The 16,550-nt window shown below is 34.9% G+C and overlaps 2 protein-coding genes across 2 annotated transcripts; both read right to left on the reverse strand.

The window, feature by feature from the left end:
- Positions 1 to 3,166: 3,166 nt before the first annotated feature.
- On the reverse strand, positions 3,167 to 10,062 carry LOC107770764 (adenylate kinase 5, chloroplastic). The gene is made up of 19 exons (XM_016590098.2): positions 9,714 to 10,062; positions 9,157 to 9,249; positions 8,407 to 8,535; positions 8,192 to 8,326; positions 7,500 to 7,646; positions 7,166 to 7,240; positions 6,988 to 7,081; positions 6,776 to 6,825; positions 6,521 to 6,646; positions 6,135 to 6,170; positions 5,987 to 6,067; positions 5,744 to 5,882; positions 5,171 to 5,250; positions 5,016 to 5,081; positions 4,588 to 4,617; positions 4,392 to 4,501; positions 3,855 to 3,992; positions 3,708 to 3,737; positions 3,167 to 3,476 (listed from the first exon to the last, which is right to left on the reverse strand). The coding sequence occupies exons 1-19, from the start codon at positions 9,966 to 9,968 to the stop codon at positions 3,452 to 3,454; spliced, it is 1,839 nt and encodes a 612-aa protein (XP_016445584.1). The 5' UTR covers positions 9,969 to 10,062; the 3' UTR covers positions 3,167 to 3,451.
- A 2,799-nt stretch (positions 10,063 to 12,861) lies between these two features.
- Positions 12,862 to 15,528, reverse strand: LOC107773219 (transmembrane 9 superfamily member 11). Its single transcript, XM_016592663.2, has one exon. It carries the CDS (start codon positions 15,175 to 15,177, stop codon positions 13,204 to 13,206), a length of 1,974 nt encoding a protein of 657 aa, XP_016448149.2. The 5' UTR covers positions 15,178 to 15,528; the 3' UTR covers positions 12,862 to 13,203.
- Between the last annotated feature and the right edge of the window lie 1,022 nt (positions 15,529 to 16,550).

The raw sequence follows: 16,550 nt of genomic DNA on the forward strand, positions 1-16,550 counted from the left end.
GAGCCATTTCTTCAACATTTTCAAGAACCAAACGGGTAGAGGCGATTTTCAAGAGTCATTTTCTTCCCCAAAGTGTTGGTAAGTGATTCTAAATCATTTTCTTTCAATTACCCATTACATTTCTTAAATTTTTAACCAAAAATTTAGAGTTTTCATGGATTGTGGTCCGAACCTCGGGTTTTGACTAAGCGGGACCGGGGTCGATTTTTGACTTTTTGGGGAAAAATTTAGGAAATATGGATTTATGCAATGTAATTGATTCCTTTAGCAATATTTGATACTATTGAGTCATTTTGAATAGATATGAGTGGGTTGGAGGAGAATTCCAAAGGGAAAGCTGTAATTGAGAATTAAGTGGCCTTCGGAGCGAGGTAAGTGTTGTGTCTAACTTTAGCTTGAGGGAATAGGTGTTGTGTGAGTATTTGCTACGTGTTTTGTTGTTGAATACGACGTATAGTTGAGGTGACGAGCATCTATACGTTGTGGTCGAGTTATAGCATGCGAGTGAAATTTCATTTCTTGCAAATTTGTAGTCTTAAATCTGGCTATCTATACTTATTGTTGTTGTTGAAATATTGGAAGGATTGTATCCGGTTCCACAAGGTCGATAAAATTATGAATATTGATTCGAGGTTGAGATGTTAAATTGTGAAAGTAATCATTTATGAAATATTGATTTCTAGTGAAACTACTCTCTATCCGTTGTTATTGATTCTGTGAATTGTGAGAAAGACAGTAAAAGCACGAAGGGCGATGCCGTGCATAATTTAATTATATTGTGAGGAAGAGTGTAAAGCACGAAGGGTGATGCCGTGCATAATTTAATTATATTGTGAGGAAGAGTGTAAAGCACGAAGGGTGATGCCGTGCATAATTTCTTTATATTGTGAAGAAGAGAGTAAAAGCACGAAGGGTGATAACGTGCAGTCTTATTTGTTATTTGGTGAGGTTGAGAGTAAAAGCACGAAGGGTGATGCCGTGCAGTTTTCCTTGTTGTCTTGATTGCTCAATTCGTTTAAGGATTTTCGATTTAGTTATGTCCTTTCATTATTCTCACTCTTTATGTTGTATTCCCCCACTGTATGTTCCCCTCCCATTATTTTTGCATTATTGTTTTACTTATTGTTGTTGCCTCTAGCATGATTATAATGTTCAGGTTATATGTGGGTGTCTTGTCTTAACTTCGTCACTACTTCGCCGAGGTTAGGTCCGATACTTATCAGTACATGGGTCGGTTGTACTGATGCTGCACTCTGTACTTTCTGTGCAGATTTTGATACCGGCTCGGGTTGATCGAGATTTGATACTGGTCCGCTGTCCGGAGACTCAAGGTAGATCTGTCGGTGTTCACAGACCTTGAAGTCCCCGTCTATCCTTTATGTCTTACTGTTTTCTTTCGTTCAGACAGTTATATTTCTTACCTCAGCATACGCATTTACATTCTAGATAAATTAGTTGCTACTTGTTTAATTTCCGCAATAGTAGATTAATAGAAAAACATCACTCTTGATTACCTTGGACAATTAATTGATTTTAGGTTGCTTAATTAACGATTGATCTATGTGTCTGTGGGTTTGACATCCGACTTTTGAGTCACTTTATTACTTGACGACCATGTATACTTGCGTGTACTTGGGAACCAACAATTAGGCACCATCAATATTAATTTTACATGCATGCAAAGGAAGAGAGAAGAAATCAAATACACGTACACCCGATACACAGAATGATAAACATATTATGACTTCTCATTATCAGATATATAACTTTTCTCTCAAATACAGAAAAAGGAAAGGTAAGTTCTACTTAGATTGGGGTAGAATAACGTCACATGCTAAAAATAAAAAGAAAAGCCTATCATGTGAAAATTTCAACCGATATCACTACAGTCTTGATCGTTATTTAGTCGTCTTACTTCAATAATGTGGCCATCGCGAACACGAGTTCGACACAAGGGATTTTGTTCTACTTGAATTTGGCTGTGTTCTTAATCCTGTTGTCATTGCTGCTGCTAATTCTTCTGCATAATTCGAACGTTGTCGTCGTGTTACTCCATAAAAAAGCAAGTATTTTATAATAATGTATAAAAGTATCAAATCAAACAAAACGAAGAACACTATAAGCAGGAAGAAATAAGTACTCTGCGAGGGAATTGGCATTTTTTTTTATGTAGGTCAAATTGTTAATGAGTTTATAGAAGGAAGAAGAAGGGTTTATATATATTTATAATATAAGTTGTAGTTATTTAGAAACCTTATAGGAATTAATCGGAGTAACTCTATGCATATATATCATCCTAAATCCTAATGTGTATGGGTTTAACTTTGGAAACCTTTTAGGAGTAGGAGTAAACCATTAAGGAAATTATGCGTGCCCTAAACCCCAAATCCTTATTAATTGTGATTGTCACTGAAATTACACTATTATTTTATTTTATTTTTTTTATTATATTTGGATGAGTTTAAGTTTTATGCAACCATAATATAAAATATATACATTATAAGATTACTTAAAAAATAATTGCATGTAACATTATTTAATAGTGTGGACAGAGGCGGATCTAGGATTTCTAGGACGTGGGTGCGACGAGATAAAAGTACTAAATGTGAATCGATCCACGTTCCCTTGGATAAATAATTCAGCATTCAACCAAGTGCATCACTCAACCTTTTTGGAGCATTGGACTATCAAGATAATATTAGATCAATTTTACTAAATACATACATAAAGTAACTAGTTTGGCGGAAAGACTATGGGTTCACATGCAGTTAAAACCACCTAAATCCACCCGAGTGTTGACTAATAATAAATTGTAAGTAACATGTTATAACAAATTACATTATGCTTAATGTAAAAAGTTCATTACATTGTCAATGTATATAACTTAAATTATTTTTTAATAGGGGAGTAGCTTTACCTACAATTACCTTTTAAATAACCTATTTATGTTTATAAATATATTTATGTTAGTGTATATAGAAATTAAAGTAAGTAATACCACGTGTTAAATTATACTGAGTAGCGTAGAAAAGTCTTTACGTTATCAATGGGTATAACTTAATTTCTTTACATTATCAAACTTGATGAGTCTAACATTTAATGTTCTTAACTTGAAAAGATTAAAGACGCTTCAACTTACAACAGAGAAAAATAGGTACAACCATGAGACTCACATAGTTGGTTTCTCTCTTTAACTAAAAGAAAAGGAAATATATACAGATAGAAAGGTCCTTCACAATTCTTTTAAGGAATGCATTTTCTGCCAAATCATAAGATAGGAAATATACACTTTAGGATGATATGTGCTAGGAGACTAAAAACATGACTTGATTTAACTTGCATTTCAAAGGATCCAAAAACCAAAAGATGATTGATTTACCATCAATTTTGGATGTTCAGATGTAAGTGTTGCGTCCTTTGTGATTGATGTTCATGCATTCTCCATCAACACTTACAGTATGCCACTCAAAAAGCCCCTAAAAGAACGTCAAAATAAATCTATCAATTTATATGATCAACTTAAGTTCAAAGAGCAGTCCAATGCACAAAGCATCCTGTATTCATACAGGATCAGGGAAAGGCTGCACCCCAGGGTGTGATGTAGACAGTCTACCCTAATGCAAGCATTAGAGGTTGTTTCCTCAGCTCGAACCTATGACCTATAAATCACACGAAGACAACTTTGATAACACTAGAGGATCACTTACCAAAATCCCACTGCTTTTTTCTCTTGATTTCTGCAAAGAGTAATCGTTAAATATCGTGTTAATGCAGGGATATAGAGGTAATGAACAGACTATAAAAGTTTAAGAGTTTGTAATGAGTTTAATTCAGGTTCATGATTTGTGGCATACCTTGATTTTCCTTCAAAGGCATCGTTCATTTCATCAATGCTTGGCCTGTTTGCAAATGTTGCCAAAGGTATGTATTTTTCCTTCCCAGGCGATTCATCCACTCTCTTATATAACTCATAAGGATATGGATATGACATCCTGACATGAGAAAATTAATTAGACTGAATCTTGACCATCGATATTCAACCGTTCTTTTTTGCAGAGGCCATTAAAACAAGAATCTATCCGTTAATAGTACAAAATACCAGACTGTGGGTAGATGTAGCAGAAAAACGATAATCAAAATTCCGCATTAGAGAAGAATAATGTTTGAACAACAAGTTGCTATATACTTATATCGGCAATCTGTCCACCGGACAGTCAGTGAAAAAGATAAGATACATCTTTAATTTCAAGAGCTAAGACTTCAAAAAATGCAGACATATACACAATCTGCATTTTACACTAAACCAAAACTTTGTGCCATTTTAGATTGACCATCTGCTTCTTGATCATGTAACGGCACAACAAATCAATAGACATAGAAAAAAATCTAACCTGAGTGCACCCATAATAGGATATTGTGTTCCTGCATAGTAGAGTAGTCGGAAGTGGTAGCATATTTCAAATGATGCAGCATACTCCAATCTCTTATCTCTACCCATTGTCTTGTATATTAAGAGAAAAAATAATCAGAAAGTATGACGACGTATCCTACAATATTCACCATAATGTCTCAATGGTTCCTACTTACTTGCATGATACCACTTGAACCAGGTAAATCCTGCAAAATTAGCATGTGATATATTAGCGTCAGGCCATTTTTAACGATTTCATCACCGAGGAATCAAAACACGATTACGAATTTTCAGTATGATTCTGAAACTAAATCTGTGGAAGGAAAAGTGGAGTCTAAGCTATGAACGTTGGAAGAGCAAGTAAAACTAATTTAACGGGTTTCCTAGTGCCTCTATTGACTAATGTTTGCTAGGAAAGAGCAAAAAACATTATAAATAGTAATTTGAATCCATGGCTAATACTTAGATAATTTGACTTGGAAGGGACACGAGAGTAATTTACTGTTCAAGAAACTTTTGCTACTGCATTTGAGAAAATGGTAAGCCATGAGTTGAATTTAATTCAAAGGAAGTCACATTCACAAGAGAGAACTAAGATCCTAACCTTTAGTTTGGGGTTGACAAGAATAACTGGTCGGTTACCAGCAGCATCAGTCATAGCTCTCATATCCTGCATTATTCAGCGGCAGAAAAGGAATATAATAAACTGAATAAAGAGTAATATGAGGAAAATACAGCAGATGGTCAACAGTGAATCACATCTATAATGCAATTTCCCACAGCATTCTGGGGAGCCACTAAAATAAACAAATCATCTTGTTTTTCAACCTCCTTGCCACCTGAAAAACACATAACATTTGGTCGTAAATATGGAGTTAACCAAACATTAATAATGAAAGAACCAATATCAAGTGTGATTGTATCGTGTTTAATCGCAAAGTTAACCTCTGACAGTTAAGCATTAATCTTAGCATGTGTAGACTTACACAACAAACAAAAATAGTCATCACATTGCAGAAACATTTATATAATTACGAAGTTTCTACAATCAGTAATACTTGGACAACATTCTGAAATATATCGCTCACAATGAAGCGAACGGAAGCAGATCCAGGATTTAAACTTGATTAGTTCGATCTTTAAAGTTGTTAGCATAGTACTCATTGTACTTCCAAATTTACGGGTTCAAATCTAATATTTGTTAAAATTTACTTGAATTTCACATATATCTATACTTCGCGTCAAAAATACAGGGTTCAAAAGAATTCTAGAAACATGATATTGGATAGGAAGTGTGAGTCATCACATATGCACTTTTTATCTGAACAATACCTATAGAACCAATATTGACAAAGGTACCGAGAGCGCCATAATCACCCCAATCCATGTACTCTAATATCTTTCGACTTCCTGCAAGTTGCAACGGCATCCCTGCAAGTGCACCTTCCCCCATAGATCCTTGGACACAAACCTACGAATGAGATCTGGAGAAATGAATATGTATAATTTTTCCTTATTTCAAAGATAATAGATTAACTATATAAGAATGGGAAAGAATAAACATAAGAGACATACCTTGACACGCTTTCCATCGTCAGCAAATGAAAGAGCAAGTACCCGGATAAGTTCCATTAGCGTACCTATTCGATAAACATCCTGTGCATTTACGATACTGTCAAACCTAAATAAACTATTGGCATATGATAAAAGAATGTTTTCTCACCGTTGCAGGATTCAGCTCTGGGATACTGATTTCTATCTGTCAGTTCAAGATCAAGGTATTAGTCTAACTTGGATTTAAGCTAACGTAGATGGAAAAAAGCCTGGATTCCTTGTAAAGGTTCTAAATTTGTTCTTCAAAGTTCAAACCACGTAATTCCTTTCTTCGTTTCCAAGAAACTAAACAGAAGATAATACGGTGTATCTACTTCCACCACAAAAAGGTGGATTTCTCAATGAAAATGTGGCATTTATAAAAATGGTGGCAAAAGGTGATGTCTTAAGTAAAATGATAGCCGATCAAGATTATATTATAAAACAGCTCTATCAACTCAAACTACTCTGATATCAACCTTATCTGAATTAATTTAGAATCAGGGGAAAGCATACCTTTAATCGAGTTTTCCCATCATTGACAGCTCTTTGAGTAGCCTGAAGCACATCAGTGTAGAAATATTCCCTGATTTCTCTTGAGTGAGGAATATTATTTAGTCTAGTTGGTATTCCCCTCCAGTCCTGTAAAGATATAAGCAAATAAAGTGTCAAAGCTAAATATGCCTCTTGTTTCTTTTTGTGTAACTCTCCTTAAAAAAATCAAAGACAAATGGTAATTTACATCCATAATTTACGGTAGCAACTGAATACCTTGCTCGAAGATGCGATATCAACTTGAGTACTGGTAATTTCTGATTTTTCTGTAAACAAAAATTAGAGTAAAGTTTCAGTGGGTCCAAATTATCGTTAAGCTAAGTGACGACTGCTAATTCGGTTGGTCTGTACAGTAGCTAACAAGAAAGTGAAAAGAAGTGTCCTGCAAAAAATCTTCGCTATTGTTGAATAACACATCTTTTTCAGACCTAATTTATTTGCATCTTGTTCCTCTTTCTTCACACGTGACAACAAGGAATCAACTTCTTCAAAGACTGCATCTTTGCCGCGGTTCCCATCAACCTGTTTGTCACAGATCATAAGTAAAAATCATTAGAAAAAGGTACATCATTTGAAAATTATATGAGGAGTAAATGTGAAATGTACCTTATTCATTATATTTAAGTACACTGGTAATATTGCTTCAGCATTTTGCTTGTATATTTGCAGACGTGATTTCACCTGAAACGCATTTAGCACACCTGATTAAACTGTAGAGTGTGGATATATGAGATACTTCAGCTTTTCTAGATATCTCCAAGATTGATAATAGGATTGTCCATATTATGGTGTCTTGACTATAGATAGACACAATCCTCTAGTGGAAATTAAGTGAACAAAAGATTCGCAAACACTAGATTAATTTTATAAGCGTGTCGTAATAGAAAGTATTCATCTAGTAAACTAAAGCAAGACAAACTATGCGGGGGGTTAAAAGTACCTTTTCCTCTGTGTCATCAGGACGAGTTATGAGCCTCGCTTTGATCTCCTCGGTCTCTGGAGGGAAATTAGTAACGTGGTATATCCTTCCTGTGTGAGGATCGAGCCTTCTACCAACACATCTGTCAATAAGAATCTCATCAGGAACCTGTAGAAGAAAAAGGATTTTTATTTAAAAGATTGGACATAAATCAAATGGAAGATGAAGTGGGCTAAATTCTACCTGAATTACCACAATGCACTTGTAAGGATTTCTTTCTTAATTTAAGTTCTACTAGCGAATTACTCCTCTAATAATTGGAGATTCTATTCAAATATTACTTCTTCCACTCACTCTTGCTTTAATATACCTATTAGGTATAAACAGAGAACGCATAGGACAATCACATTTATTCGTGCATGCATCCTCTGGTCAGTAGTGTTTGGCTTATGAATGGTAAAAACTACTACCCCTACTACCCCAGTAAATAGACTAGCAACTCTCGAAGATACATGAACAAGAATAAAACACAGACTCTGAAGCAAAACTACTACCCCCAATATGATCCAGCATTGCAAGGTCATACTGGTTACTGCATTAAAATTTTAAACTGTAATTGAAGATATCTGGCCTATCTTTAGTAAACTTTCAAAAGATCGTCTTACTTAAGATGGAAAGAAAATGCAGCTTATGCAATGGTATGGTGGACGTACATCAAGCACGATGTAGACATCTGGTCTGATATTCAATCTTTCTAGACTTTCTGCTTGGGCCAAAGTTCGCGGATAACCATCCAGAAGCCACCCTTTTTCTTTTGCATCTTCCCTTGATAATCGCGCTGTCACCATCTGTAAGAAGAAGCCGATATTGAAAATCATAAAAGCGAAAGTTATTCATTAATATAAAGACACTTGAAAAGATATCATACAGCTGTCACAATCTCATCAGGAACCAGGCGACCAGAGTTCATATACTCCTTGGCTTTATTTCCAATATCAGTACCAGCTGATAATTCAGCTCGTAGAAGATCACCAGTTGATATGTGCACCAATCCAAACTGAAACAGACCATGATAAATATCATTCAAGGGGAGGTTTAACAAACATTCCCATCCACAAATTTTGTTTAGTTCCCAACAAATTTTTATATTTCTAGCTAGTTCACAACATAGAAATGTATGTTGGCTAAAATACAATGGGTGCTTAAGCACCGATAAGGTTCAATGTAGATCTACCATTGATACGGGACTCACTGGCCAGACTAATCCAGATTCATGTCCTGCAAGGCCAATGAAAAGGGAAGCGCTCCCTACCAAGTATTTTTCCGTTCCCAGTGCTCGAATCCATGACCTTTAGTTAAGGGTGGAGGGATCCTATCCATCCCACCACATCCTTGAATGGTCACGGATAACAAATAACAAACACTTGGCACGTTATGTGCTACATAAAATGATCCGCATAACTGGAAAAATTGGACAACTTAATTGCTTTAGCATATTCACCAATGGTTCATGACCAATTTTATTTAACACAACGTCGTGAACAATCAATCAATCAATCAACTATGCCTCAATCCAGAACTAGTTGAGGTTCGGGGAATAAGCTACTAACTTTCCATCAAGCGATAATTCTGACCATCAAATAGCTGAAGAAAACAAGAGGGATCAAGAATGAAAAACCTTTTGTACAATCAATTCACATTGAGTCCCTTTACCAGATGCAGGAGCACCTGATATCATCACCTTTAAGGGTTCACTTCTAGCACAAATCACCTGCAAAAAAAATAAAAAAATAAATAAAGACTTCATTTTGTAATTTTTTTTATAACCGTGGTATCCGAGCAGCTTGCGTGCACCTCGACTAATTCTACGGGATACGTGCTACTCCCACCAGCAACAACTATCAGATAACTCTATGTACTAAGTGTTGGACGTCCGTTGGGATTTGAACTTGAGATTTCATAGTTCTCAACTCACTTCATTGACCACTAGGTCACACCGTTACTTCCTTTTTTATATTTTAATCAGTAAAAGAAATGTAAAATAAGTAACTCTTCAGTAAAATAGACCAAAAAGGGTTAACTTTCACACATGGTTCTACTTCCATAAATACTATTTCACGTTTCAACTAGTTAATAAATGGAAAACAAGTTCTATATAGAAAACACACACAAAATACTTCCATAAATTTAATTATGTAAATGTATGTATAATAATTACGATCTATATATGCTGACCTTGATTTTGTGATTTTTCGTGGAATGAGTCTGTCGATGGACATTGCGAGAAAAAGTTAGTTGCTTTGAGTAAAGAGTTGAAGATGAAAAATGAATATAATTCAAAGAAGAAGAAGAAGATGATGGTGAGAAATTAGAAGAGGGGTTATTATTATTAGTACAGAGAGGAGAGAAAGTTGGGTTTGAAGAAAGATTGTGATAATTATTATGGGTAGAAATGAAGGGAAAATTCATTGTGACTGAAGCTAATGCCATGGAAGAAGAGACACAGAGGTGGTTTGGAGGGAAGAAAATGTCAGATATTAACGGATTAACTGCCACCACAAAAATCCTCTCCTTCCCAATTATTTGCTTGGGGTTTCATGGCCACTAAAACTGGTTAGCCCATGCTATTTTTATCAAAAATTAAGGGAAGGTGACACTGAAAAGTCACATAGCCTGAAAAAATATATATTTTTTGTACGTATATACATTTATGTACTATGTTATATAGAAAAACTATATAAATTTTATATACTTGCGGTTACCGGATGTTAATAATATTAACCATGGGCTAAAAGTGATCTTTGCCCAAATAAAATACCAGATTCATAAAACTTGTTTAACCACAACAGGGTTAAAGTGGAATTCACTCTATGTTTATTGTACTAAATTATTTGTTTTTTTCTTCAAATAAGCATCATACCATTACAACGCATGATTGCAAGATTTGGATTCAAGATTTAACGTTTATGGATTCATCTGGCGATTAATATACAATAATAATTGGGTTTACAATTAAATACTTATTATAGATATTTATGAATTTATACAATAATAATTGGTTTACAATCAAATAAATGTTATACTAAAAACTAGACTTTAGTGCAACAATTGGACATAATAACAAATTAGCAAAATGCAAAGACATAATCAGGCTATTGAACTAAAGCTCTAGCATCCTGTTAGGCTTAGGGCTTCATAGCATTGACAAACAAGGGACGTGAATAAGCCTCTCACACCAAAATCTCAGCAAATGATTCATTAAAAATTGAATTCTAAGTTTATCTTTTTGTCTAACAATTTGCATTTTTAAAGATGGTATCCCCTATTAATCTCTTGTTTGGTAGTATTTTTTAATATATTAGTTATACATCTTATTTAGTACTATTATTTTTATACATTACAAATCATGATATTAGTTATACCATGATTTTTAACACATAGATAAATATATATAAAAGCAAAACTACCCTTAATACATCAAACTAAATAGTCAATAAAAAATATACCAATATAACTTAATCTCGATATTACTAATCATAGCATTACTAACATGCCTTATTCGGTATTATTCTTATACACTCCACTAAACAACCTTCTTAGTAGTAGTTATATCGTTGTACTCCTTAAAGTTGTTAAGAGATAGTTATGACATTTTACAAATTTTGGCAAGATTTTTTAAATTTTTTTGGTTGACTTTTGGGTCAAAGGGGCATGTTTTATGGCCTTAAAACGCCAAAAAACAAGGGACGGTCATAGCGAGGCAATGACTATTTTCATTAGGTCGTTAGTGATGGGCTCACAAAATTTTAGGCGATTCGGGGTCGGTCGCCCGAATTCACGAAGATGACATGGACATAAGCAAACGAAAAATTAAAATTCATGATGAATTCCTGTTTTATGGCCCTAAGATGCCAAAATATGAGGTACCGTCATGGCAAGATAATGACTATTGTTCATTAGGTCGTTTTTTATGGGCCCACAAAATGTTAGACGATTCATGGCCGATCGCTCGAATTCATGAAGATGGCGTGGACATAAGCACACGAAAAATCGAAAATCGTGTTGAATTCCTGTTTTATGACCCTAAAATTCTAAAAAATGAGGAACGGTCGTGGCGAGGCAATGACTACTATTCATTAAGTTATTTCTGATGGACTCACAAAATTTTAGACGATTCGGGGCCGATCACCCCAATTCATGAAGATGACGTAAACATTAAATCGGAACGTTTTTAGCACACGAAAAATGGAAAATGACATATTTCAAGTGTAATGGACATTTTTTTATTAGCTAATTATTCCGCGTAATTTTCAAGTCAGTGCAAAATGTGTTTGATTGGTATACTATGGGCCTGCTACAGGTATTTGAGGTAATTGAGGTATCTAAATAAAATATCGTGACAACTTTAAGTATCCGTGCATGTATTAAGCCTTCTCTTTTTGCTGGTACTTCAATAAAAATTTACTCTCCACTTATTAGAAAAAAGTGTAGACATGTATATCATCTTTGTCACCATGGATGCAGGGGATTGTACACGGGGAGCAAATATTTTCACTAAGTTAGGGAGATACTTTTATTAAAAGATTTGTTTTTCATATAATATTTAAAAGCTATGAAGTTCGAAGTGCAGTCTATATTGAAGATTCATATATTTTTTTAAAAAGCTTAAAGATCTATCAAGAAACCCCACCTTTTATATTACCTTCTTTTGTTTGTTTGCTCACTTTACACTGAACTTTCTTAGATCAAATCTTTATATTCAGAAACCTTTGGCTCTATGATTTTCATTTAGTACTATGCCACTTGATTTATTTTGAGCAGAGGCCTTTGTTACTTCTGCAGCAACTCCAAAGTGATTGCCCAAGATAGTACAACTTAATAAGTGAATAACTCATCAAAATAAGTTCTTTCATCTAAAATAAAACTATGGACAATATCTTTTTGATTGGTTTAACCATGTGGTTTGCGATATTCACTAGCTCGATTAATCCAAATTTGCAACGTGTAAAGACCATTAACGGAGAAAACGCTCGCCACTAGAAATTTTTCCATTTCTAGGACTTGAACCTGAGACCGCTAGCTAAAGGTGAAAGAATTTCGTCCATCTCACCCTATCACTCTAGGATAACAATGGATGATATAGCTTAGGAGTATCAAAGGCATACAATATAAAGCATGTTTATTTCGGCTGATAAACCACAAAAGATTGCTTGTACATTGTAAAGTGAGATGATTTCCTAATTTCTCACAACACAGTCATTTAGAACAGACACTAATCCATTAGTAGATTTAACCACTAAACAGAATACCAGTTTACTATAGTTGATTTCTAGCAAACGTTTCAAAACACATCTCAAATCCAACTTGAAAAACAAATTAAACATAGATACAAGAATCATTAGTATAATAAGAAAAGCAGGTTAAGGATAACAGATTCATCACTATTAATAGAAATCTAGAGAAATGATGGCAAATTTGAAAGCAAAGCATTCAAGCTTGCCTATCATAAGATGTTTATCCTAGCAAATGATGAAACTTTACTTCACTAGCATGCAATGACTTCTTCTATAAAGAATTTAACAAAACTTTAGGAGTTTATTGTTTTTCTCTTCCAAATACCCTACAAAATGACATTAAAAGTAAATAGAATGCTTTTGACATCTGCCACTGCTCTTCAATAGTTTGTTTTCCTTACAATCTCTATCTTCAAGCCCGAGAGACTTCTTCAATCCAGCTTCACTGAAGAGAACAAATAATGTACAAACCAGAAAGAGGATAGGAACCCGACCGTGCCTGTTGCAAACATAATCGCCAAGACCATGAAGAGTGAATATCCGAGGTAAAGGGTGGCAGAAACAGGGCCGCTTAAACTCTTGAGGTCGAATATTAGATAGTTGATGGAGTATAGGAAAATGTATATCGCGACTGAACCAGAAGCAAAGAATGACTTCCACCACCATTTCCAGTCCTCGACACATAAATGCATGTAGGTTAGAACAAGAGACACCTCAGCACAAACGATGACAAGGAGAAGCATGACAATAAGGAGGAATCCAAAGACATAGTACACACGACCCATCCAAAGACTGGACATGATAAAAAAGAGCTCAATGAATAGAGTACCGAAAGGAAGGGTTCCTGCACCAAGAACCAAAAGCCAAGACGGATATTTCTGTGGTGGAATTTCACGTGGAATCTGGTTGGTTCGGACTGGGTATTCGATGTGAGGTGCCTTTGCCCCGAGGTAGCCACCAATAAGAGTTAGGGGAACAGAGATGCAGAACCAAAGTAAAATGAGAACGACAAACAGAGAAAAGGGAATTGCCCCGGTGCTGTGACTACCCCATAGCAAGAAGTTCAATGTGGTAAGGATAAAGAAAGCAATCCCGGGGAAGAAACACGCAGCTTTCCATGCGACTGAAACCCAGCCCTTGTGATCACCACAGAAGATTGTCCTCCAGAGACGAACAGCAACATAACCAGCTGCAACACCAAGAATCATGTAAAAGAATAGCATACCTGTAATCAACGTTCCTCGAGATGCTGGGGACATGAATCCAAGGGCAGCAAACATGATAGTCACTACAGCCATCCCCAAGATTTGAACACCATCTCCAACCATCGCGCATAGAAGGCCAGGATTACTAGGGGCGCGGAAAACATCACCGACAACAAGCTTCCACCCAGATAACTCCTCGTTCATCTGGGCTTGAGCTTCTTTGTCGAGCTCATCATACCTTGCCAGATCCCTTCGGACTGTTCTCAAAAAGATCACGAGCACAATACCAGCCAAGAAAGTGATCACCATAAGGGAATTGAGTATCGAGAACCAATGCACCTTTGCACCTTCCATTTTCAAATAAGCATCCCATCTCGATGGCCACTTAATGTCACTCTCCACAAAGTTCACCTCATAAGTAAAAGCCACAGGCTCATTTTCTTTAATAGCCATGGACACAGTTGTCGGGTCACACTTGATTGGAGACGGAAACTTATTGTACGTTTTAAGGTTCTTTAACGAATCAGGTGAATGCTGGTAACTACAAGGTACAACCTCAAAACCGACGACCATATATCCAGGTGCATCGGATCCTGAATTTCCAACTGTTGAGATCACCTCTGATCCATCCCCAGTACCCATCACACGAGCCACATTGGTCTCCTCGAATTTATGAACAAGAACCATAAACTTCAAATGATTAAACACATAGTATTGATCTTGAACCTTAATCCCAACCGGATACCCCGTCCAACGCAAGAAGAAACCCTCCTTCTTGGTATAACGAATAGCAGGCAAATTATCAAGAATCAAATTAACCTGATACATCTCATCAATCCTCTCTTTCAAAAGCTTAAATTCCTCACCAGACAAAGGTTTGGTTTGACACAAGAAAACCTCAGTCTCATTGGTATACATCTTAAACCTATAAGGAGAATTCTCAATCCTATCACCCATAAGAAGCTCACCTAGATTTTCAGCACTATCCTTTACACCTTCTTCAGGCTTACAGAAAGGCAAACTATAATAACTATAGGGCAATTCAGTGTCAATTGAAGTCAATGAATTGACCTTAACATTCAAGAAATCACCAACCTCATATTTGTGAGGATAACTTCCAGGCAAATAAAACCCATGACCCAATTCACAAACCAAGCAGATAAACAAAACCCAAATCTTGAATTTATCAAAAGATCCCATTTTTACACCTTTTTTCAGCTCAGATCTAAATGAAAAATCAAAAAGGGTGTATTTCTAATACAAAGATCAGTACTTTATCAAAAGGGGTCTCAATATATATCAGATCTGATTAATATTGAAACAAGACAATATTGAAACAAGATTAATGAAGCATATAAAGAGGAAAAAAGGAAGGTGTTTGATAAAAAGTGCAGATCTTGCTCACCTCTTATGGAAGAAAATGGGCTAAAATGGAGAGGAGAAGCGTTGTGAGAGTAACATTTGAGCTGATGAAGATCTAACAAAAGGGTGGTGGCATTGTACAGAGTACATAACTAGGGAATATATATGTATTTATATATTCATTTTCTTCGTCGGTGGGAGATCTTGGCCTAGAGGCCCTTAATTAAATGACTTATATGCCCCCAATATTCCTCCTTTTTGGATTATTTTTTTCACATGAGATCGTTAAATTATTACATAAAAATAAATTCAGTAAATAACAGTATAAGATATCTTTATAGAGTTATTTTCTTCCTTTTAAATTATATTGGTTATAGGACATTATTTCCTCCTTTCTTTTAAGAAGATCGGTTTTATGTCCTATACCAAATGTTTCTTTAGTTACTTGACCTTTTTCACATAAAATGAATAGCATATAATATAAGAAATTATTAAATAAAACATAAAAATAAATTATTTTTATAAGATGATCATCGGCTACTCATAGGAGATTATTTCCTCCTTTTCGTCTTTTACAATATTTTGATATCTTTCTTTTGTTTCAATAGTTGTACTTATATAAGGTAATTATAACCAAATAATGGGAAAGTGAAATGCGAGATCTTTCAAGAAAAAACATTCTATCAGTAGAAAATTCTAAAGAAAAAAAGATTGTACCACTCATTATGTAATTGCACCTATTAATACATAGGGTTACCAAACTCTATGTAGTAAAATACAGAGTCACAAGGAATAGAAGAATTAAATAGTAGAATCAAATTAAGTTGATAAGAAACATCAAACATGGTATTTATAAACTTACCTATTTAGTTCAAAAGGCACCTTCCAAATAAATAGATTAATCCTATTCTAGACATATTTTAGAAATAATTTTTTATGTCCAAATTCTAGTTATATATTTCCTACATAATATAATTCAATTATTGCCAAATAAGCATTATTTACTACCAATCGTAACCGACATCTATGTTTTTATATTATAGGTAGAATTGCCTAAAATCTTGAATGGTATGTTTTACAGCTTGCAAATACCCTTTTGACCAAATGAAGAATAGAGTTTCCCGTTGCTTTTTCATGCTTGTCACGTAAAAAGACAGCAGCTTAGATCTATATAAAGCCTAATAATAATTAATTGCCAAATAATTATCTAA

This window comes from Nicotiana tabacum, chromosome 21 (assembly GCF_000715075.1).
Source record: "Nicotiana tabacum cultivar K326 chromosome 21, ASM71507v2, whole genome shotgun sequence".
Classification (NCBI taxonomy): domain Eukaryota; kingdom Viridiplantae; phylum Streptophyta; class Magnoliopsida; order Solanales; family Solanaceae; genus Nicotiana; species Nicotiana tabacum.